The 20432-nt window shown below is 40.7% G+C and overlaps 1 protein-coding gene across 4 annotated transcripts in view; it reads left to right on the plus strand.

Annotated features, from left to right (window-relative positions):
• The window catches only part of rab6a (RAB6A, member RAS oncogene family), an 87013-nt gene that overhangs the window by 53860 nt on the left and 12721 nt on the right, over window positions 1-20432 (plus strand). For 3 of the 4 annotated variants that reach the window (XM_072262807.1, XM_072262808.1, XM_072262805.1), the window contains exons 4-5: window positions 3362-3467; window positions 17755-17866. In XM_072262807.1, the coding sequence (XP_072118908.1) occupies window positions 3362-3467; window positions 17755-17866 (218 nt within the window). Of the gene's footprint in view, window positions 1-3165; window positions 3272-3361; window positions 3468-17754; window positions 17867-20432 lie in introns of all 4 variants that reach the window. The other variant, XM_072262806.1, reaches the window with a different exon arrangement.

The raw sequence follows: 20432 nt of genomic DNA on the forward strand, positions 1-20432 counted from the left end.
TCTTTGGCCCATATAGTCACTAACCAATTTTAAATGTCGCAATCATATATAGGTTGACTAATTTGCACCTTTCCCCAAATGCTTTCTTTCCCCAGTCTTCTCATTATTCAATCCCTGAATTTGCATTTCAATTTGGTTTCTGCCATCATTCCATATAATCTCTTCAAGCTCATTGTTTTCATGACATCCAACTGTACTCTCTTTATGCATATTCTAGTATACCGCTGGTCTTCAAACTATACATTTTTCTTGTTTATCTTTCAAATTATCTGCTATTTTGGGAAAGTGCTGTACACTTTTGAAACTCCTATCATCAATCCACGTCCCCATCAAAAACATGTCTAACCTCCTCTTCCCCTCATATCCAAGTTCAATTTTTATTACAATTCAGTGCTTTTTTTTAAAGTTCCATTTAAATCAAAGGGTGCATTCTGACCCTATCTCAACACAATTGATGTATTTTGTGAATGTGCAACGTTTTCTCACTTTGACCATATCCTTCAGTATGATTATTTAAATCCTCAGAACTCCATCCTCCATTGTTCAGCTTTCTTTGCCTGGTCCCACTCTATAGCCATTTGATCTCCAGTAACATCATTCTTGTGCACACTAAGTCCATTTCTCGTGTTATGCTTTGGTAGCATGATCCATGTATCATAGTGTAAGTTTCACAAGAATGTCTGTACATTTGGCTCCAAATCTGCTCCATGTGTGTTTGTTTCAATAGTTCCCACCCTCTTCATTGAAGCACAGTTTCTTTTAGGTGAACATCACGAAGATCACTACCTTGCATTTAATGAAAATGGCTTATCCACGGAATTCCACACCAGTAGCATACTGTAGCCCTAGCCACGAACTTTACACTATTGATATTGCTTCCAAATTCCTTTCCTGTCCACCATCTCGGGTTGAGGCAAACTCTGCTTTAGCATTACTGCACTAGTAATTCCAAATTTCCTTCAGCTTCCAGGTTTATTCCAGTCTTTATTTGCATATACTTGCCCTTGTAGCTTTGCTCTCTTCTGGCCTAATGTCACCTCAACATGGTTAACTCTTTTGCATCTTTATCACTTCTGTACCAGACTGTAAGGTTTGCCTGTACCCTCCAACTTGAAATGGTGATGCTCATGATTATGTTTCTCCTTGTCCGCCAGTCCTCAATCTATCCCTTAAACCCTCACAACATGCTGGAGGAACTCAGCAGGTCGGGCAGCATCCGTGGAAACGATCAGTCAACGTTTCGGGCCGGAACTCTCTGTCAGGACTGTAGAGGGTAGGGGCAGAGGCCCTATAAAGAAGGTGGGGGGAGGGTGGGAAGGACCTGCTGAGTTCCTCCAGCGAGTGCTGCTTTGACCCCAGCACCTGCAGATTATTTTGTGTATCCCTTAAACCCTTTAGATACCATTTTTTCCTACTCTCATTCTATGATGATGTTTTCAGCTGTTACTGGAATTTTTCTGTAACCTCCTTCAGTTTTTCTCCTTTTAGATTTACTGAAAAAAAAACACTTTGAGGGAGCTTGTGAACACATCTAAAGTCTTCTGCTGTTTGGGCTTGCACACCTGCATTATTGTTGATAGTGGCAACATCTCAGCCCTTTCTTCAATTGATACGAAGACCATGCTTTTACCTGCAGCATACTTGCAGATTCTTACCTGGTGTAAATCTCTCGAGTTTGATACTGAAACAGATGGGAGCTGGTTTTGACAACAAGCCACTTCACTATGCTGAAGAGACATCTGAGGCTTGGGTATTGGCTTTCAAAATCTTTTATTAAATGATTTTTTGATAGGTATAATCTGCTTTAGCACTTCTCTGGTGCAAGAAATGCATTGTGCCAGTGGTGAATACTGGCACCCCATTCAGTTCTGGAAGATCTGCTCTTTGGCTGCAATGGCTAATGAAACTGATCTTGTAGGTACCTGATTTGGAATAGGTGGGTTCTTCTGTTAGATACAAGAAGAATGCATCAACGTAGTTTTTGATCCATTTGTTTTAATCTCATTTTTTGAGTGAGAGAAACTGAGGTTTGTTGTGCCGGTCTCGGCCTGAAACGTCGACTGTACCTCTTCCTACAGATGCTGCCTGGCCTGCTGCGTTCACCAGCAACTTTGATGTGTGTTGCTTGAATTTCCAGCATCTGCAGATTCCTGTTGTTTGCGACCAATTTTATGTGGGCTTTTATTGTTGATGCTTGCTGTTTAGAAATGCAGACATAAATGAGCTACCACAACTGAGTCAGATTCTTTTTTCACTAATGTATCTGTGTGCCTTCTGGAATGACTGGACTGAAGTGGAGGCAGCTACCTAAAGCAGTTTTTTTTGGCACAGCTCCAAGTACTAAATTCATTTGTTGCATAATAACACCAGTCCAATTTAATGTGTTTTCCTGGCTCAGAACAGATAATGAAACTTGTTTCAGTTTGACAATTAGAAATTTCAGAAACTGAACAGAACTATTTGTTTGACATCTGGAATAGTAAATTTAATGAAAGCATTATCAAAATTCCTTGGAGGCTAAATTGTCCATTATCTACAAATTGCAGCAATTGACTGGCTAAAAAAAGAACTTAAAAAGTGAAACCAAACAGATCCTTTTTATTCTACCTTTTTCCTGTATGAATCATTGCTATACTTGGGAGGTGTGAAAACACTCATGCATTGTCTCATTGATCAAGTGGATAAATCTATGTTAATACAATTGCTGCTTCCAACCCACAGACTTTCCGAGTGAGGAATCCAGCCACTTAATTGGGGAAAACAGTCTTGTTGACTGTATCTGTAATTATTTTAATACTGGAGTCAATACCTGAATTCATGAAATCTTGGATTAGTATGATGGCCAACTTAACTTTTAATCTTGATAATTGCCAGTTGTTTTAGACTCCAGGAGCCGCCACTTTGCAGTTCTGCACTGACAGCTAAATAAAAGCAGCTTAATTTGGTACAGATGTGCGGATGACAGAAATGTTCCAGCCCTTAATGTGTAACACTGCAAGAACCAGTTGGATACGTTTAATGCTAATTCCACACAATTATCTTTCAGCCTCTGACTATTACACTTCTGTTGTCCCTCATATTAGCGCTTTTTTTTACTTTATCCTTTTTGTATTGGAATGCTTGCTACTGCTTTTGTTCTCTTTGACCTTTTCTCCCATCCCACAGATACGGCTTCAGCTCTGGGATACTGCAGGCCAAGAGCGTTTCCGTAGCCTTATTCCCAGTTACATCCGTGATTCAGCTGCAGCTGTAGTAGTTTACGATATTACAAGTAGGTATTTGAAGTTTTCATGTTCAAAAGGGAACAGCCCTTGATATTCTTATTCCTCCCTTTTCTTGCTGTTGTTTGCCTGGTGACTAGGTGCGGTTGCAGTTATGGGACACAGCAGGTCAGGAGCGCTTCAGGAGCTTGATTCCTAGCTACATTCGTGACTCTACTGTTGCAGTTGTTGTCTATGATATTACAAGTGAGTGGGGCCTTTTGCTATTCTAACATTGGCTTCAAATGGGCATGTGCATCCCCTTCGTTGCTTACGTTATAGCCTAACCTCAACAGGTCTGTGAAGAAAATCTGGTTGTGTTTCTGTGACTATGGTTACCCTGGGTTAAATTATATTGAGGATGTTTTTCAAAATTCTCCAGTTGGTGCATAACAACAACTCAAACTGTATGCAGGAATTTCTCATTACAAAATATCCCGTTCAATTTTCTAAGCTATGTCTTCATAGAAGTGAAAAAAAGTTAGTCTGTCCTATTATGCTTTAGGGAAAGAAAGACCTCTATTTATGAACATTACTGCAGTTTGTGTGCTGATTCTAGGTAATTCCAGGATTTTTACTGCTGAACTGCTTTAAATGAAGAAAATGGTAAGTTTGGGAGGTGTTATTTTAAAAAAAAAGATAGGCCAATTGCTTCATTAAGCCCTAATGAAAGATGGTCGCTGCACATCCTGTACTGTGTTGCAGCCATAATGCTTGGGGTATCGAATTAGATGTTCAAGATATTGGATGGCTACCAATCAAATGGATTGTTATGTACTGGGTAATGTTGAGCTGCTTGTGCATTGTTACAGCTCTTCCATGCAGGCATGCCCCTTGGATCCAGCACACTCTAGTTTGTGGCACGTTTTTGTTGGAGCCTAGAAGTGACCTATTTGTTGCAACATTCAGTGAATAAGGTTTGCTCTAGGAACCACACTGTTTATGTAGTTGATGCATCTCGATTCATAGAAAAGTTAGGATACAGGAGACTATTCGGTCCACTGTTTCTGTGAAGCTGAAGAGGAATTACCTCCCCATATCCCATATTTTAGCACTGTGTCTGTGATCCCAAATTTTGTTGCTTTTCAAGTAATTTTTGCCTTTACCACCAAGGCAGTAAGTTTCAAACCCTGTATTATCTGGGTGAAAGGATATTTTCTCATCTTCCATCCAGTTATTTTATCAATCACTTAAATATATGTCACCCCTGTTGTTTGATTCTACCAAGGGAAATAACCCTTCCCTTTTACTTTATCTGTGCTCCTCATAATTTCATACATGTCGTTAGTTTCTCTTCAGCTGCCTCTGTTCTAAAGGGGACAATTTTAGCTAATCCAATCTTTCATTCTAGCAGCAGTTTTTCAGAACAGGTAAATCTCAAATATCCTCTGCAATTTACTGGTGCAATCACTTTCCGGCAGTACAGTAACCAGAACTATAACCTGGTTAAGAAGTGTTTTAACTACTGTTGCATACATGTATAAAATAACCTCCCAACCCTTAACATCTAGGCCTCGGCTAACCAAGGAAAACACTTGGTATGCCCATTTAACTACCTTATTGATTTGTCTTGCTACCTTTAATAGATGTGGAGGTAGGCTTGTATTCCCATATGTCTCAACATCACTCATATCATAACAATAAGTTTCTGTTCTCCTGCCTTATTTACGTTTCTCAAAACACAGCATCAGTCATGCCTTTGGATTAGATTCCATTTGTCAACTTTCTGCTTAGATGACCAGACCATCTATATCTTCCTGCAGTAACATTTTTTTCTTATTGGTCGCCATATGGCTAAATTTTTAACTTGTCTATAACTGTATCTAAAACATTACAAAATCCAAGGGACCAAGTACTCAGCCCTGTGGAATTCTACTGATAATGGCCTTCAATATTGAAACTGTCAACCATTGCATTTCCTTTCTCTGACTCAATTTTGGATCCAATTTGCCAATTTCTATTAGATTGCATGGGTATATATTTTTTAACTTGTCTGTGTGTCCCTAGTCAGTACTGGTTTGACATGCTGATGATAGGGAGTTTAGAAGTGGTATTGGAATTAAGTGTCAAGAGGTGAAATAAAGCACCCTTTGAGATGGTCATTACCTGATACTTGTATGGTTCAAAAGTCAGCTTTGTTGATTAACACAAATTGTGGTTACCCAGGCATTTCTGCTTCTTGATTTTAAGACCACATCACATAGGAGCTGAATTAATCCATTTATCTTCTCCACCATTCAATCATAGATGATTTATTTTCCCTCTCAAGCCCATTCTCCTGCCTTCTCCCTCTAACCTTTGACAACTTAACTAATCAAGAATCTGTCAACCTCTGCTTTGAATATACTCAATAACTTGACCACCACAGCTGTCTGAGTCAGTGAATGCACAGATTCACCACCCTCTGGTTAAAGAAATTCCTTCTCATCTTTGTTCCAACTATTGGAAGCATCCTCTCCACATCCACTCTATCTAGATTTTTTGATATTTGCTAGGTTTCTGAGACTTCTTCTCTCTTCCCCCCCCCCCCAACATTCTTCAAAACTCCAGTGAGCACAGGCCCAGAGCCACTAAATGCTTCTCATTCATTAACCTTTTCATTCCCAGAATCATTCTCATTAAACTTCACTGGACCTCTCCAATGCCGAATATCTTTTAGATATGGGGCCTAAAACTGCTCTTGATACTGACCAATGCCTGAAAGTCTCAGTATTACATTCTTGATTTTATATTCTATTTCTCTCACAGTGAATGCTAACATTGCATTTGCCTTCCTTACTTAACAACCCAACCTACAAGTTAACCTTGAGGGATCCTGTACCTGGACTTCCAAATCCATTTGCATCTCCAACTTCTGAATTTACTCCTTTAGAAAGTGGTCTATACCTAATTCCTTCTACCAAAGTGCATTACTATGCCCTTCCCTACACTATTTTTCACCTACCATTTCATTGCCCATTCTCCTAATTTGTCAAAGTCCTTTTGCCGACCCTCTGCTTCCTCAACACTATCTGCCCCTCCACTTGTCTTTGTATGTAGCCACAAAGCCATCAGTTCCATCACCCAAATCATTATTTATCGTGAAAGGTAGTGGATCCAGCAGTAACCCTAGCAGAACAGTAGCAGCCAACCAGAAAAAGCCTCTTTTATTCCCATTCTTTGCTCTGTCAGTCAGCCAGTCTTTTGTCCATGCTAGTACGTTTCCTGTAATGCCATGGGCTTTTGTCCTTTGTCTTGTTTAGTAGCCTCGGATTGCTTCATTATGCAAGAAACTGTGCAAACTACAGACAATAGCCCCACTTCCCATCTTTATCAAGGAAGGAAGATAACAAACGTTTGCTTCTCTGAGAATAAATGCACCGTTCCCAGGCATTGTAATTACCCTCAGCAATTGTTCCACCACCAGAACAATGGTGCTTTCTGCTAGGTGTGACACTATCACTAGTGAATTTTTCCCCTGGAGTCTTCCTGTTGCACCCGTTTGAATGCACCCTTGTTCACTTGCCCTCCGGATTTTCATTTTATTATTTATTATCAAGTCATAGCCAATAGGTGTGGAGTGGGCCATTCGGCCCTTTGAGCCAGCACCGCCATTCACTGTGATCATGGCTGATCATCCACTGCTTGCTACTTGGCTGTCATTCTTCATTTCTGATCAGAAGACATACTTGGTTTGCTCTGGTGACTTCCAATTGAAATAGAGGTGGCTCTTTCCTCTCTCCTTTGTAGATAAAGACAAGCTGTTAAAGCATATTCCTGTGTCATTGTGACATGCTTTAGCAGAAACTGTATGTTTTAAGGTGAACTCAGTATTGAAATTGTCTTTCATATTAAACAGGTAATAAATGTTTTGGAAGAATCTGGAATAGGCTATTTGACTCATCATATGTGCTCTACCATTCAGTAAAATCATGGTTTATCTGCTTAGATGCAGCTTTCCCATACTAACTCTACATTTCTTAATATCCAATCTCCTGACCATATTGTAACACAGTAGAAGATATCACTAAAGCTTCCCAAGATCACTGTCATCTTGCTGTTGTCTCTTGATTGTATTTGATCTAAATTTCCTTAGTAAATTTTCTGATTTCACTATTAAAAAATTTCAGTTATTCTGGCATCTGTAGCCCTCTGTTGGAGAGTGATTTAGATTTACAGCTTTAGTTATTGGCATTGGCTGGCCCATCTGTAAATTATACTCTGAAGACTTCCAAGGTCACTCTTTCAAGTAATAGTAATGAGGAGCTAGTAACATCATTACATCAAAATTTCACTGCGGAGTTGTTTCAAATTGTGTGCTTTCTTTTCCTGTCTGACTTCCTAAATTTTCATTGTCTATGACCCTCTGAGTGAGGAAATTTCTAACATTGCCATTTATATTTACGCACCATCCTGATTCTCGACCCCATAGAGAGGAGATGTATATTTTCTTGGATTCACCCTATTTCAGTTGTGCCTCAGTATTGTAACCTTCAGTGGAAATCCATTTTAGCTCCAGAGAAAATGGTCCTATTCTGTCTCCAAACAGCAAACTCACTATTCCAGCAACTTGTTCAGTGAATCTTTGCTGCACTCTATGGCAAGTGTAACTTTTTTTTCCAGAGAGGAGTTCAGTTCTGTACACAATACTCCAGATATCATCCAGTCCTCATGCAATTGTAACAAGAAATCTTTACTCGTATCTTCGCGAATTTAAGACCAACGTACCACTTGCCTTTCTAATTGCTTGTATGTTGTAGTGGCTACTCAAACAAACCAACACTGCTTAGGGGCTAAGTGGGGTGTGGGGGGGGTGGGGTTTGATCCTGTATGACACTCTCTCCAATCCAATAACAAGGTTCCAAAGTTGAAGACTAACTTCAATCTTTTATTAATGGACTAGCAAAACAATCTTGAGGCAATTTTTAAAAAAGTTAATGAAACTTTCCCTTCTCCTCACCTGCATCTCCTCCATTCCCAAACATCCACACTCACCATCTTTTCACTGCCTTAACAGTGATAGAGTTCTTCTTGTCCTACCTACCACACCATGTGCTTCGCCATCCAACACATCATCTTCTGTAACTTACACCATCTCCAAAGGGATCCCACCGCTGAACATTACCCCACTCTGCTTTCTGCAGGGATCGCTCCCTCCATGATTCCTTTGTCCATTCACCCCTCCCACTAATCTTCCTTCTGTCAGTTATCCCTGCAGGTGGCTTAAGTGCTACACCTGCCCATTCACCTCCTCCCTCAACTCCACTCAGTGTTCCTGATGCAGCTTCCTCTACATTGGTGAGGCTTATTGATCACCTGCACTTCATCCATCAAAAGTGGAACTTAGCGGTGGCCAAACATTTTAATTTTAATTCCAATTTCCATTCCTGTTCCAACATGCTGGTCCTTGACCACCTCTTGTGCCAACGTGAGACCACCCTCAGGGTGGAGGAGCAACACTTTGTATTCTGTCTGGATAGCCTGCAATCTGATGGCATGAATATTGATTTCTCCTTTCAGTTTAAAAAAAAATCATCCCCCCCCTCCTCCCCCCTTCTATTCATGGGAGGGCTTTATCTGTGATGGACTGAGCTATATCCTACTTTTTGTAGGATTTTCTGTACAAGGGTATTGATGTTTCCATATCAGATCATGATGCAACCAGTCAATATACTTTCCATCACACATTGAAAGAAGCTTGAAATTTTAGAGGCACTGCTTTGTAATGGCACTTGTGTGCAGGACCCAGGATAGATCCTTCAAAATGATAACACTGACCTTCTCCACCTCTGATTACCCTGATAGGTTGTGGCTCATGGACCTCTGGTTTCTCCACCTAAAATCAATAATCATCTCTTTGGCTTTGCTGATATTGAGTGAGATGTTTTTGCATCACTCAGTCAGATTTTCAATCTCCCTCCTATATGCTGATTCATCACCTCCCTTGATTTGGCTAATGACAGTGGTGTAGTTGGGAAACTTCAAGATGGTATTGTAGCTGTGCTTACTCTGAATCATAAGTATGAAGCAAGTAGAGCAGGGGGCTAAGCAGACATCCTTGTGGTGCATCTGGACTGAGGGAGATTGTGGAGGAGATACTGTTGCCAATCAGAACTGACTTGGGTCTTCAAGTGAGGAAATCAAGGATCCAGCTGCACAAGGATGTATTGAGGCCTAGGACCTGAAGCTTATTGATTAGTTTGGGGGGGACTGGAGTCAGAGAAGTACAGTGCAGAAACACTCCCTTCGGCCCATCTAGTCCATACTGAAACCATGTAAACTGTCTACTCCCATCGACTTGCACCAGGACCATAGCCTTCATATTCCTTCTATCCTTGTACCTATCCAGACTTCTCAAACATTGAAATTGAGCTTGCATGGGCCACTTGTGCTGGTAGCTCATTCCACACTCTCACAATCCTCTGAGTGAAAAAGTTTCCACCTAGACTTCACCCTTAAGCCATGACCTCTGGTTGTCGTCCCACCCGACCTCTGTGGAGGAAAAAGCCTGCTTGTATTTTCCCTGTCTATACCCCTCATAACTTTGTATACCTCTATTAAATCTCCTTTATCTTCTGCTTTCTAAAGAATACAGTTCTAACTTATTCGATCTTTTCATATAACTTGGGTCCTCCAGACCCAGCACCATCCTTGTAAATGTTCTCTGCACTCTTTCAACCTTCTTCACATTTTCCTGTCAATAGGTGACCAAAACTGCACACAGTACTCCAAATTAAGCCTCACCAATGTGTTATGCAACCTCAACATGATATCCTCTATTGCTTCTACTGCCGTGGTGAGGCTGCACTCAGATTAGAGGAGCAACACCTTGCGTTCTGCCGGGGTAGCCTCCAACCTGCTATGAACATTGATTTCTTGAACTTCTGGTATATGCCCTCCCACCCCCTTTTCCTTCACCATTCCCATTTCCCTCTCTCATCTTATATCCTTACATGTCCATCACCTCCCTCTGGTGCTCCTTCCCCTTCCCTTTCTTCCCTGACCTTCTGTCCTCTCCTATAGATTGCCCCTTCTCCAGTCCATATTTCTTTCACCCATCTACTTCACCCCTCGCCCTCTCCGGATTTCACCTATCACCTACTACTTTGTACTTGTTTCTTCCCCCCCCCCCCCCCACCCGGTCTTCATACTTAGACTTCTTATCACTTTTTTTTCCCAGTCCTGATGAAGGATCTTGGATTGAAATGTTGACTGTTTCCTCCTTTCCATAGATGCTGCCTGGCCTGCTGAGTTCCTCCAGTATTTTGTGTGTATTATTTTGATTTCCAGCTTCTGCAGATTTTTTTGTCTGTGATAACATCTCATCTTCTGTACTCAGTACTTTGACTTATGAAGGCCAATGATCCAAAAGCTTTCTTTATGACCCTATCTTCCTGTGATGCCACTTTCAATTAATTATGTACCTGTATTCCCAGATACCTTTGTTCTTCCAGCCTTGTCAATGCCCTACTGTTCACTGTGTAAGACCTACTTTAGTTGGTCCTACCAAAGTGCAAAACCCCTCAATTGGCTGCAAAAAATTCCTTTTGCTACTTCTCAGCCCATTTTTTCCCAGCTGATGCAGATCCCTCTGTAAGCCATGATAGTCTTCGTCACTGTCCACTACCTCCCCAATCATGGTGTCATCACAAATTTGCTGATCCAGTTAATCACGTTATCATTCCGGTCATTGATACGGATGACAAGCAACAAAGGACCCAGCACCAGTCTCTGCGACATACCACTAGTTACAGGCCTCCAGTCAGAGAGGCAACCTGCTACCACCATTCTCTGGCTTCTTCCACAAAGCCAACGTCTAATCCAATTTACTATCTCATCCTGAATGGCGAGTGACTGGACCTTCTTGACCAGGACCTTCTTGACCAGCCTCCCATGCTGGACCTTGTTAAATGTCTTGGTGAAGTCCATGTAGACAATATCCACTGCCTTGCCTTCATCCACTTTGCTAGTAACTTGTATTGAATGTCGAGTTGTAGTCAATGAAGGACATCCTAATATCTGAACTGCAAAGGCACATATGAATGTGGTTTGAGGGAAGAGCCAGCGAAATGGCATTTGCTGTTGGCCTGTTGTGAGGGCAGGCAAATTAGAGTGCTTCCAGGAGTTGATCATTTTTATCACCAACTCCTCAAAGCACTTTATCACACTGGATGTAAGTGCCACTGTGTGATGGTCATTGAAGCAGGTTTCCATGTTCTTAGGTACCGGTACAATTGAAGTCTGCTTGAAGCAGGTGGGTATCTCACATTGCTGAAGTGAGAGGTTAAAAATATTGGTGAATGCTCCAGCCAGTTGATCAGCACAGGTCTTTTGTATATGGTCAGGTACCCTGTCTTGGCCAGATGTTCTCTGTAGAGTTACCTTTCTGAAGGATGTTCTCATGTCAGTCTCAGTGACTGAAGTCACAGGGTTGTTGTGGGAGTCTGTGAAGCTGCCTCCATGTTTGGATGGTCAAAAGTGTTGAGCTCATCTGTGATTGAAACCTGGTTGTCACCTATGTCGCTTGGATCCATTTTGTAGGAGGTGAGAGCATTCAAGCCCTGCCACTGCTGTTAACCATCCTTCAGTGACTTAAGTATGGTCTGGAATTGCCCCTTCGCACATGAGATGGCTTTCCGAAGATTGTACCTGGACCTTTTTGTATTTAACTTAGTCACCAGACCTGAATACTCCTGATCTGGTTCTCAGCAGATTGCAGATCTTCTGGTTCATTCAGGGCTTCTGGTGAGGAAAGACTGAGTAATTTTTGTTGGGGCACACAACAAAATGACTGTTATAAAGTCTGTGACAACTGTGGTGCATTCGTTCAGATCCTCTGAGACCCTGAACATGGCCCGGTCTACCGACTCAAAGCAATCCATAGTTTCTTTGTAGCTCTCTGCAGTTACATCTTTGTTGGCCTTATCACTGGAGCCTTTTGCCTGTATGCAGGTAGGAGAAGGATAGCTAGGTGATTAAATTTCCTGAAATGCAGTGTAGGCATTTCTGATTGTAGTGTAGTAGTGATCAAGTGCGTTGGGACCCCTGGTGCTGTAGGTGATATGTTAATGACAATTGGGCAGAGTTTTCTTCAAACAAGCCTGTTTGAATCGCGGCATTCACTACATTGACTGCTTGTTTAACATCTGTTTTTAGTGGTATGTAACCTACATTTAGGATCATGGAGGAGAACTCTCTTGGTAAGTAGAACGGTTGACAGTTAACCATCAGATCGTCCAGGTTGTAGGAACAAATGTTTGCAGAGACCACTGCATCCAAGCACCACAATAGTTTATCATGAAACACAGACCCCCAACCTTTTTTGCCTTCTCTGAATCAGCAGTCCAGTCCATCTGATATATTGAGAAGTCTTCAGGGAGCCCTAATTCCATTTTCTTTCTAATTGCATTTTCTCCTCTCTCTCTTCCTCCACCCCCCCCCCCCCCCGCCTTTGTTAAATAATGGTGTCAAATGTGAGGGTAGCAAATGCAGGCAACTCTCCAGACAAGGTATCTGTAACTACTTTGAAATAATAATTTTAGGAGACCTCATCCATTAAGTTATGATCATCCAGAAATCTTGAATTATTGATCAGATTTCTGCTATCACTCAGATGTTGTAGGTTGCAGGATGACCTGAAAGTGTAAGCTCCGACAGTCATTATCAGTTTGTACAGTTGTGGCATGTTTCTTGAGAAAGAAAGAAAAATTGAAGAATACTTAAGAGCTGGAAAGAATAATTCATTTATTTTTTCCATCTTCTATTAACATCAAGATAATTTGATATGTTTTCAAATATAAATGGTCTTTTATAAAAATGTTGAAGAAAATAGGTCTTGAGAAACTAATCTGTTGATCTTGCTAAGGAGGGAAATCCACAGGAAACAATATATCTGTGCCGAGTTTGACCTGAGAATTGTTCTTGCCTGAAGAAGTTGCAGTACCCAAATAAGAATATCGTTTAGTTTGGTTTCTTAGTTCTAAGACACCTGATTTTGAAATGAAGACTTTTTGCTTTGGAATCCCTTTAGATCCACGCTGTTGCTCCTTGGTGACATCAGCAAAGGGACCTGGCTGGATTGCAAACATGACTTGAATATTTCTCACTGAGAATACAGAGTCAGTTGGATTTCTCAAGGCTATTAAAATTGCTATTTCTTCTTGCCTTCTATTTGGTAGTCGACCTTTTATGAAGCCACATTTTCAGCTTCTTGATTTGCTGTAATTAAGTTGTAATGTCACTAGAGAAGCCCTTCAGTTTCTCAGCTAAGTGATTGGACATCTGTATGAAAGTGGTTGACAATACTGCCAGTCAAGCTTGTTTTTTTTATTACTCGTGGTCTGCACTGGTGGATTTTTTCCCTGCAGTATCACAGGATAGATGTAGGTGTCCTTGCTTCTACCTCCCACGAGCTATTTTCCATATGAATGCTGAAGCTAATTGGAGTACTAAGTCATGATTTCATATGTGATAAATTAAAAAATTAGATTCTCAGTTGTGAAGCTGGCTCACTTCGCTATGAAATGTATTTTACTTAGGGTGGTTTGTGCCCAGTTTCTGAAAAGGGCAGTTTACCCCCATTTCATGAATTTTGGAGAAGAAACAACGAGGAGCCATTGCAAATTTCATTAGAAATCTGCAGGTTTTCAGTGTTAAAATGAAACATGGCAATTATAAGAACTGTCTTCCATTTTGACATCAGATAGTCCCAAGTTCAGTAAAAGCTTGTCTCCCAAGAACTAGTATTTCAACTAATCCTGGAGTAACGACATTATGTACTTTTTCTTGTATTGTCATTGGTTATGTGTGATAAAACTGCCAATTTTGAGCTGATCTGCACCAACAAATTAAGGCTACACATTCATTTTGTGCGAGATCTTGCATAGCAGAGTCCTTAACAGTCTGCGAACAAAGTTGCACTGAAGAAATAATCCCCTTTATGGCTGTTAAAGCCCAAGTGGTCTGAAAATGCTTACATTGTCAGCATGAAACACAACCATTTTAATTTAAGACCTGGAGCCGTGCAAAGTATGGATTCTGCATGTTCCCTCAATCATAGATGTGTTACAGTTGTACTCGGCATGTGTGCATGTAAATATTGGTTTCGGAATTGAAATTGATTTGAGTAAATGTGCTGCACTGAGACGAGAAGAAAATGGTCCCATAATATGTCACACTTCATTGGAAATACTGTTACTGTCTTCAAAGTAGTGCTCCTGGAAAAGGTTCAACAATGAACTTGTTCCAGGAATTTGAAATGAGGGAAAACAAATGCACTGCCCATCCAGTTCTAATAAAAAGATTCCTTTTCTCATAATAAAACAGCTTGGGGTTATTTATCATTGCCAATAGCACACCCTACTGAAATTTTGTTCATTTTTCTAGAATTTTAGCAATGCAGTTGAAGTTGACTAGTTATTGAGGCCCTTGTGCAAAATCCATTGCGGTGCAGTAGACTGAAGTGGCATTTATCGGCTTGCTTAAGACCTGCCACATTCGTAGCTGAATTGATGATAATGAGCTGCCTCCTTATAGCTTCAAATAGAAACTGTAAGTTTGCTGAAATTTGCTTGATCTTCCAGCTACATGAAACAAAAAAAAAAACTGGCTGCTGGAGACAGATGAAAGAATTTCTTATTTTTGCGCACAAACTTAGACTTGTGGCCAAGGTTGCAGGGTAACTGTTCTGAATATATTTTCATTCATTTCAAAGAGCTTTCCCCTGCAAGTTCTTCTCATTGTTATTATGAGGCAGTCTTATGGTGCAGTTAATGTTCGAAAAACAGGATACTAAAGACTCTGTTAAATAAGATGTTAAATGTGACAATTAAGTCAAATTATCTGAAAGTTCAAAGCTGTTTGGAAGGTGTAACCTGAAAATATAGATCATCAATGAAAATCTGACATTTGCCTTTTCAGTAAAGTTTTAGTCTTCAAAATTCTCCCAGGTTATGTTTGCTATGATGTTCGCTGAAATTTGGGTAGGTGGGTGTCAGATGGTTCTAATCAGAAGATCTGAATCAAGTGTGGTGATCAATGGCTACCACATATTCATTACCCTTTTAATGTCACACAACTTTCATAAATACACAGCATTATTTTAAACTAAAAAGTTGCCCGGATGAAAGTACCCAAGCTTGTTCTACCAGATGACAATCATGAGTTTGTTTCCAGTATTTGAATAGCACCCAGTTTTGAGTTACACGATTGATCAACTTTGCTGTTTATTTTAGTAGGCAAAGCTTCAGCAACCCAACCTCAAACCACTGTCGTTGGAACCAATGCTTCTATATGTACTCTGTAGTTCCAAAAATAGTGTGCTTGATTTACTTTTAAAGCCAATGCTGGATCTAAAGGTCACAAACAATTTCTGAGCATATTGGTGATGCTGAAGAAGTATATAGTAGTGATGAAACTTGTGTTAATGTACCTGGCAACATTTCTCAAGTTGATAGAATTTATATCACCTCATTTGTAATTGACACACAGTTTGTTGGTAATAATTTGCTTCATTTGAGAATGATACAAATACTTGGATAATAGAAAGATAAATTTACTATAAAATGAGACTGGTGAAATATAAATCCTAAATGAATTGTTGGAAAATTGAAATGTAGATGTACTTGTGGAAAGCAAGTAAGCAAAGGTTAAGATAGGTTTGGTAGAGAGTTGCTGAAGAACAGTTTATTTTCAATAAGTAAAACAAATTTAAAAGTAATACAGTTTGTCACAGAGATTCCATATTGGAGAGTCAAAAAACCCAAATATTGCAACTAATATTTTATACCCTCTGCTTTTCATCTGCCTCTCTCGCCTTCATCCCATCATACTCATCCTCACTTTCTCTTTCACCCTGTCTGTCCTCTCTCTGCCTCCTCCCCGTCTCTCCTCTCTCTCTGCCTCCCCCCCGTCTCTCCTCTCTCTGCCTCCCCCCCGTCTCTCCTCTCTCTGCCTCCCCCCCCGTCTCTCCTCTCTCTGCCTCCCCCCCCGTCTCTCCTCTCTCTGCCTCCCCCCCCGTCTCTCCTCTCTCGGCCCCCCCCCCCCCGTCTCTCCTCTCTCTCGGCCCCCCCCCCCGTCTCTCCTCTCTCGGCCCCCCCCCCCGTCTCTCCTCTCTCGGCCCCCCCCCCCCGTCTCTCCTCTCTCGGCCCCCCCCCCCCCGTCTCTCCTCTCTCGGCCCCCCCCCCCCCCCGTCTCTCCTCTCTCGGCCCCCCCCCCCCCCGTCTCTCCTCTCTCGGCCCCCCCCCCCCCGTCTCTCCTCTCTCGGCCCCCCCCCCCCCGTCTCTCCTCTCTCGGCCCCCCCCCCCCCGTCTCTCCTCTCTCGGCCCCCCCCCCCCCGTCTCTCCTCTCTCGGCCTCCCCCCCCCCCCCCCGTCTCTCCTCCCCTCGGCCTCCCCCTCTGCCTCTCCTCCCCCCGCCACCCCCACCGTCTCTTCCCTCGGCCTCCCCCTATCTATCTTTTGTTAGGATCCCTGTTACCAAACTAACTTGTTACTAGAAATACAAGTAACCCAAGTACCAGAAGCTATGATTTTCAATATTTATCCGAGCTCCTTGTCCTTAAATTTTACGATTTGCCTATTCTGGATAACTTGCCCAATATTCCCCTATATTTTCCTTGTCATTGTAATGAGCAATGTTTTTTTTCAATGTGAGGAGATTGAAATACAATCAAATGAGTTTGAAGGTGAGTGGTAAACACTACTCAGTGTTTTTCAATGTGTTTTTCTCATTGGAGAAAGTATTCCTCCGAGGAGGCAACTGGAATTAGTCAACTCCTTTGACTAATTCCTGATTATTTTAAGGTCAGAGCTGGACATGGTCTTCAGTTTTTTGAAAAGGATTTGGAGGTGTCAGGTTATTTGAAAATTTTCACTTTCTAGAAGTGCGATTTTTAAGATACAGTACAGCTTTTTAAATATACCCAACAGCTACTTAAAAGCTTTTGTAAGTCTTCAGATCAATTCAAATGGACTTATGGCTGTTGAGAAGTAGTTAATTAAAATATCTGCTGTAATTTTAGAAATTCTAAGTTTCTACCTTTCTTGAAGGGAGATAGATACTTATTAACTTGTTTGGTAAGTTTATCCTACAAAGTAAAACTTGATCCTTGTGTTTTGAAGGTGGTGAAATGTTGTGTGCGCTCTGTACTTGTAGAACTTCAGCTACCATAATAAACTGATGTTTAGCACATGCATTTATTGAGATTGGGAAAGTACAGCAGTTTTCATTTGTACAACTGCACCAAAAATTCTTCAAACAGATTGGCATACTGCTGCTGAAAGAAATTTCCCAAGGTTGCTTGTTCAATGAATTACATTGGACAGGTGTAACAGTTTGCAATCTTTAAGCGGAGAAAAAATTTTAAATGGAAAAATTAAAAGATATTGAAGCTAGAGCTTACAATTGTGTCTCCGTTTGTCTCATTGGACATGGCCTTTTTTCATTTGCAAGTTAAAGCAACTGTAATTGGTGTTAATTTACAACTAATATTCATTATTTTGTTTTCAAAACAAAAGATGTAAACTCCTTCCAACAAACCACAAAGTGGATTGATGATGTCCGAACAGAGAGAGGAAGTGACGTCATCATTATGTTAGTGGGAAATAAAACAGATCTTGCAGACAAAAGGTAAGATGCTTTTCAATAATGCTAACTGTATATAATTTAAAAAATGCACTGCTAGTAACTAATTATTTTGTCATCTTCCTTATCTTCTCGCAGCTTTTCAACAACTTTATTTACTTGTGGGTAATTATTTGCCCAGCAATCTTCATGTACTGTAAGTTTATAGCTAGGGAATCTTAATTTTCTTCCTTGATTTGTGTCTAGTTGTATGGCTCGGTTTGTAAATTCATTGGACTTGTAGACAGACATTGAAATCTTAGGGGAAAAAGACTTACAAATGTTATTTTTAACATGTAAATATTAATAGTTTTGAAGTAAATATTTCAAAATAATAAGTGAAAGGTCACTTATGCAGATTGTCATTAAACCAAAAACATAATTTTTTTTAACTTTAATGTGCAATCTTTAGTCAACGTATACAGTGGCATGCAAAAATTTGGGGACCCCTGGTCAACATTTCTCTTACTGTGAATAGCTAAGTGAGTTAAAGATGAACTGATTTCCAAAAGCCATGAAGTTAAAGGTGGTACATTTCTTTAATATTTCAAGCAAGATTACTTTTTTATTTCCATCTTTTACAGTTTCAAAATAACAAAAAAGGAAAAGGACCCAAAGCAAACGTTTGGGCATCCTGCTTGGCAGTACTTGGTAACACCCCCTTTGGCAAGTATCACAGCTTGTAAGTGCTTTTTGTAGCCAGCTAAGAGTCTTTCAATTCTTGTTTGGGGGATTTTCGCCCATTCTTCCTTGCAAAAGGCTTCTAGTTCTGTGAGATTCTTGGGCCGTCTTGCATGCACTGCTCTTTTAAAGTCTATCCACAGATCCTTGATGATGTTTAGGTCAGGGGACTGTGAGGGCCATGGCAAAACCTTCAGCTTGCGCCTCTTGAGGTAGTCCATTGTGGATTTTGAGGTGTGTTTAGGCTCATTATCCTGTTGTAGAAGCCATCCTCTTCTCACCTTCGTGTTTTTTTTTTTACAGACTGTGTGATGTTTGCTTCCAGAATTTGCTGGTATTTAATTGAATTCATTCTTCCCTCTACCAGTAAATGTTGCCCGTGCCACTGGCTGCAACACAAGCCCAAAGCATGATCGATCCACCCCTGTGCTTAACAGTTGGAGAGGGGTTCTTTTCATGAAATTCTGCATCCTTTTTTCTCCAAACATACCTTTGCTCATTGCAGCCAAAAAGTTCTATTCAGAAAGTTCAAAGGAACATCTAAACAACCCTGATGCATTTTGGAAACAAGTTCTGTGGACTGATGAAGTTAAAATAGAACTTTTTAGCCGCAATGAGCAAAGGTATGTTTGGAGAAAAAAGGGTGCAGGATTTCATGAAAAGAACACCTCTCCAACTGTTAAGCACGGGGGTGGATCGATCATGCTTTGGGCTTGTGTTGCAGCCAGTGGCACGGGCAACATTTCACTGGTAGAGGGAAGAATGAATTCAATTAAGTACCAGCAAATTCTGGAAGCAAACATCACACCGTCTGTAAAAAAGCTGAAGATGAAAAGAGGATGGCTTCTACAACAGGATAATGATCCCAAACACCTCAAAATCCACAATGGACTACCTCAAGAGGCGCAAGCTGAAGATTTTGCCGTGGCCCTCACAGTCCCGTGACCTAAACGTCATCGAGAATCTGTGGATAGACCTCAAAAGAGCAGTGCATGCAAGACGGCCCAAGAATCTCTCAGAACTAGAAGCCTTTTGCAAGGAAGAATGGGCGAAAATCCCCCAAACAAGAAATGAAAGACTCTTAGCTGGCTACAAAAAGTGTTTACAAGCTGTGATACTTGCCAAAGGGGGTATTGCTAAGTACTGCCATGCAGGGTGCCCAAACTTTTGCTTTGGGCCCTTTTCCTTTGTTGTTATTTTGAAACTATAAAAGATGGAAATAAAAAAAGTTTTCTTAAAATGTTAAAGAAATGTGTCATCTTTAACTTTATGGCTTATGGAAATCAGCTCATCTTTTACTCGCTTAGCTATTCACAGTAACAGAAATTTTGACCAGGAGTGCCCAAACTTTTGCATGCCATTGTATATGTCTCTGTTACACAGTTTTGACAAGTTGTACCATTTCAAGTAGCAGCAAACGTTGTGCAGCAACTCAAATAGGCTGATTCTCCTGAGTGATCTTTATCGGTGTTATCCCAACAGTTTTAAATGCATTTTCCACATACCTTTCATATCTTTATACCTATGAATTCAAATTAATATCTGCATTGTTTGATTCCATTTTAATTAGTTTCTAATAAGGTCTTGAAATTCCTCATGGTTACATACATTTTTGGATTCAGACTAATTAACCTCCAAAGAATTGATTGCAAAATAGAAACAACCTCAGACAATGGTTCAAATAGAAAATAATTCTGAAAGTGTCCTTCAACTCCCACCACTACCAAAGCACAATCTTCCTGTCCTCTTTAATCTTTTGCAACTATAGCCTTTCAACTACATCCTAAACATGGTTGTTTTTCTCTATTTGTCCATCCTAAGTGATCTCCCCTTCTTCCCAATCACTCCCAAGAAACATTGATATTTTGAATTGTATTTAAAAATATTTTGG

The sequence above is a fragment of the Mobula birostris genome, chromosome 7, assembly GCF_030028105.1.
Source record: "Mobula birostris isolate sMobBir1 chromosome 7, sMobBir1.hap1, whole genome shotgun sequence".
In the NCBI taxonomy this organism is placed as follows: domain Eukaryota; kingdom Metazoa; phylum Chordata; class Chondrichthyes; order Myliobatiformes; family Myliobatidae; genus Mobula; species Mobula birostris.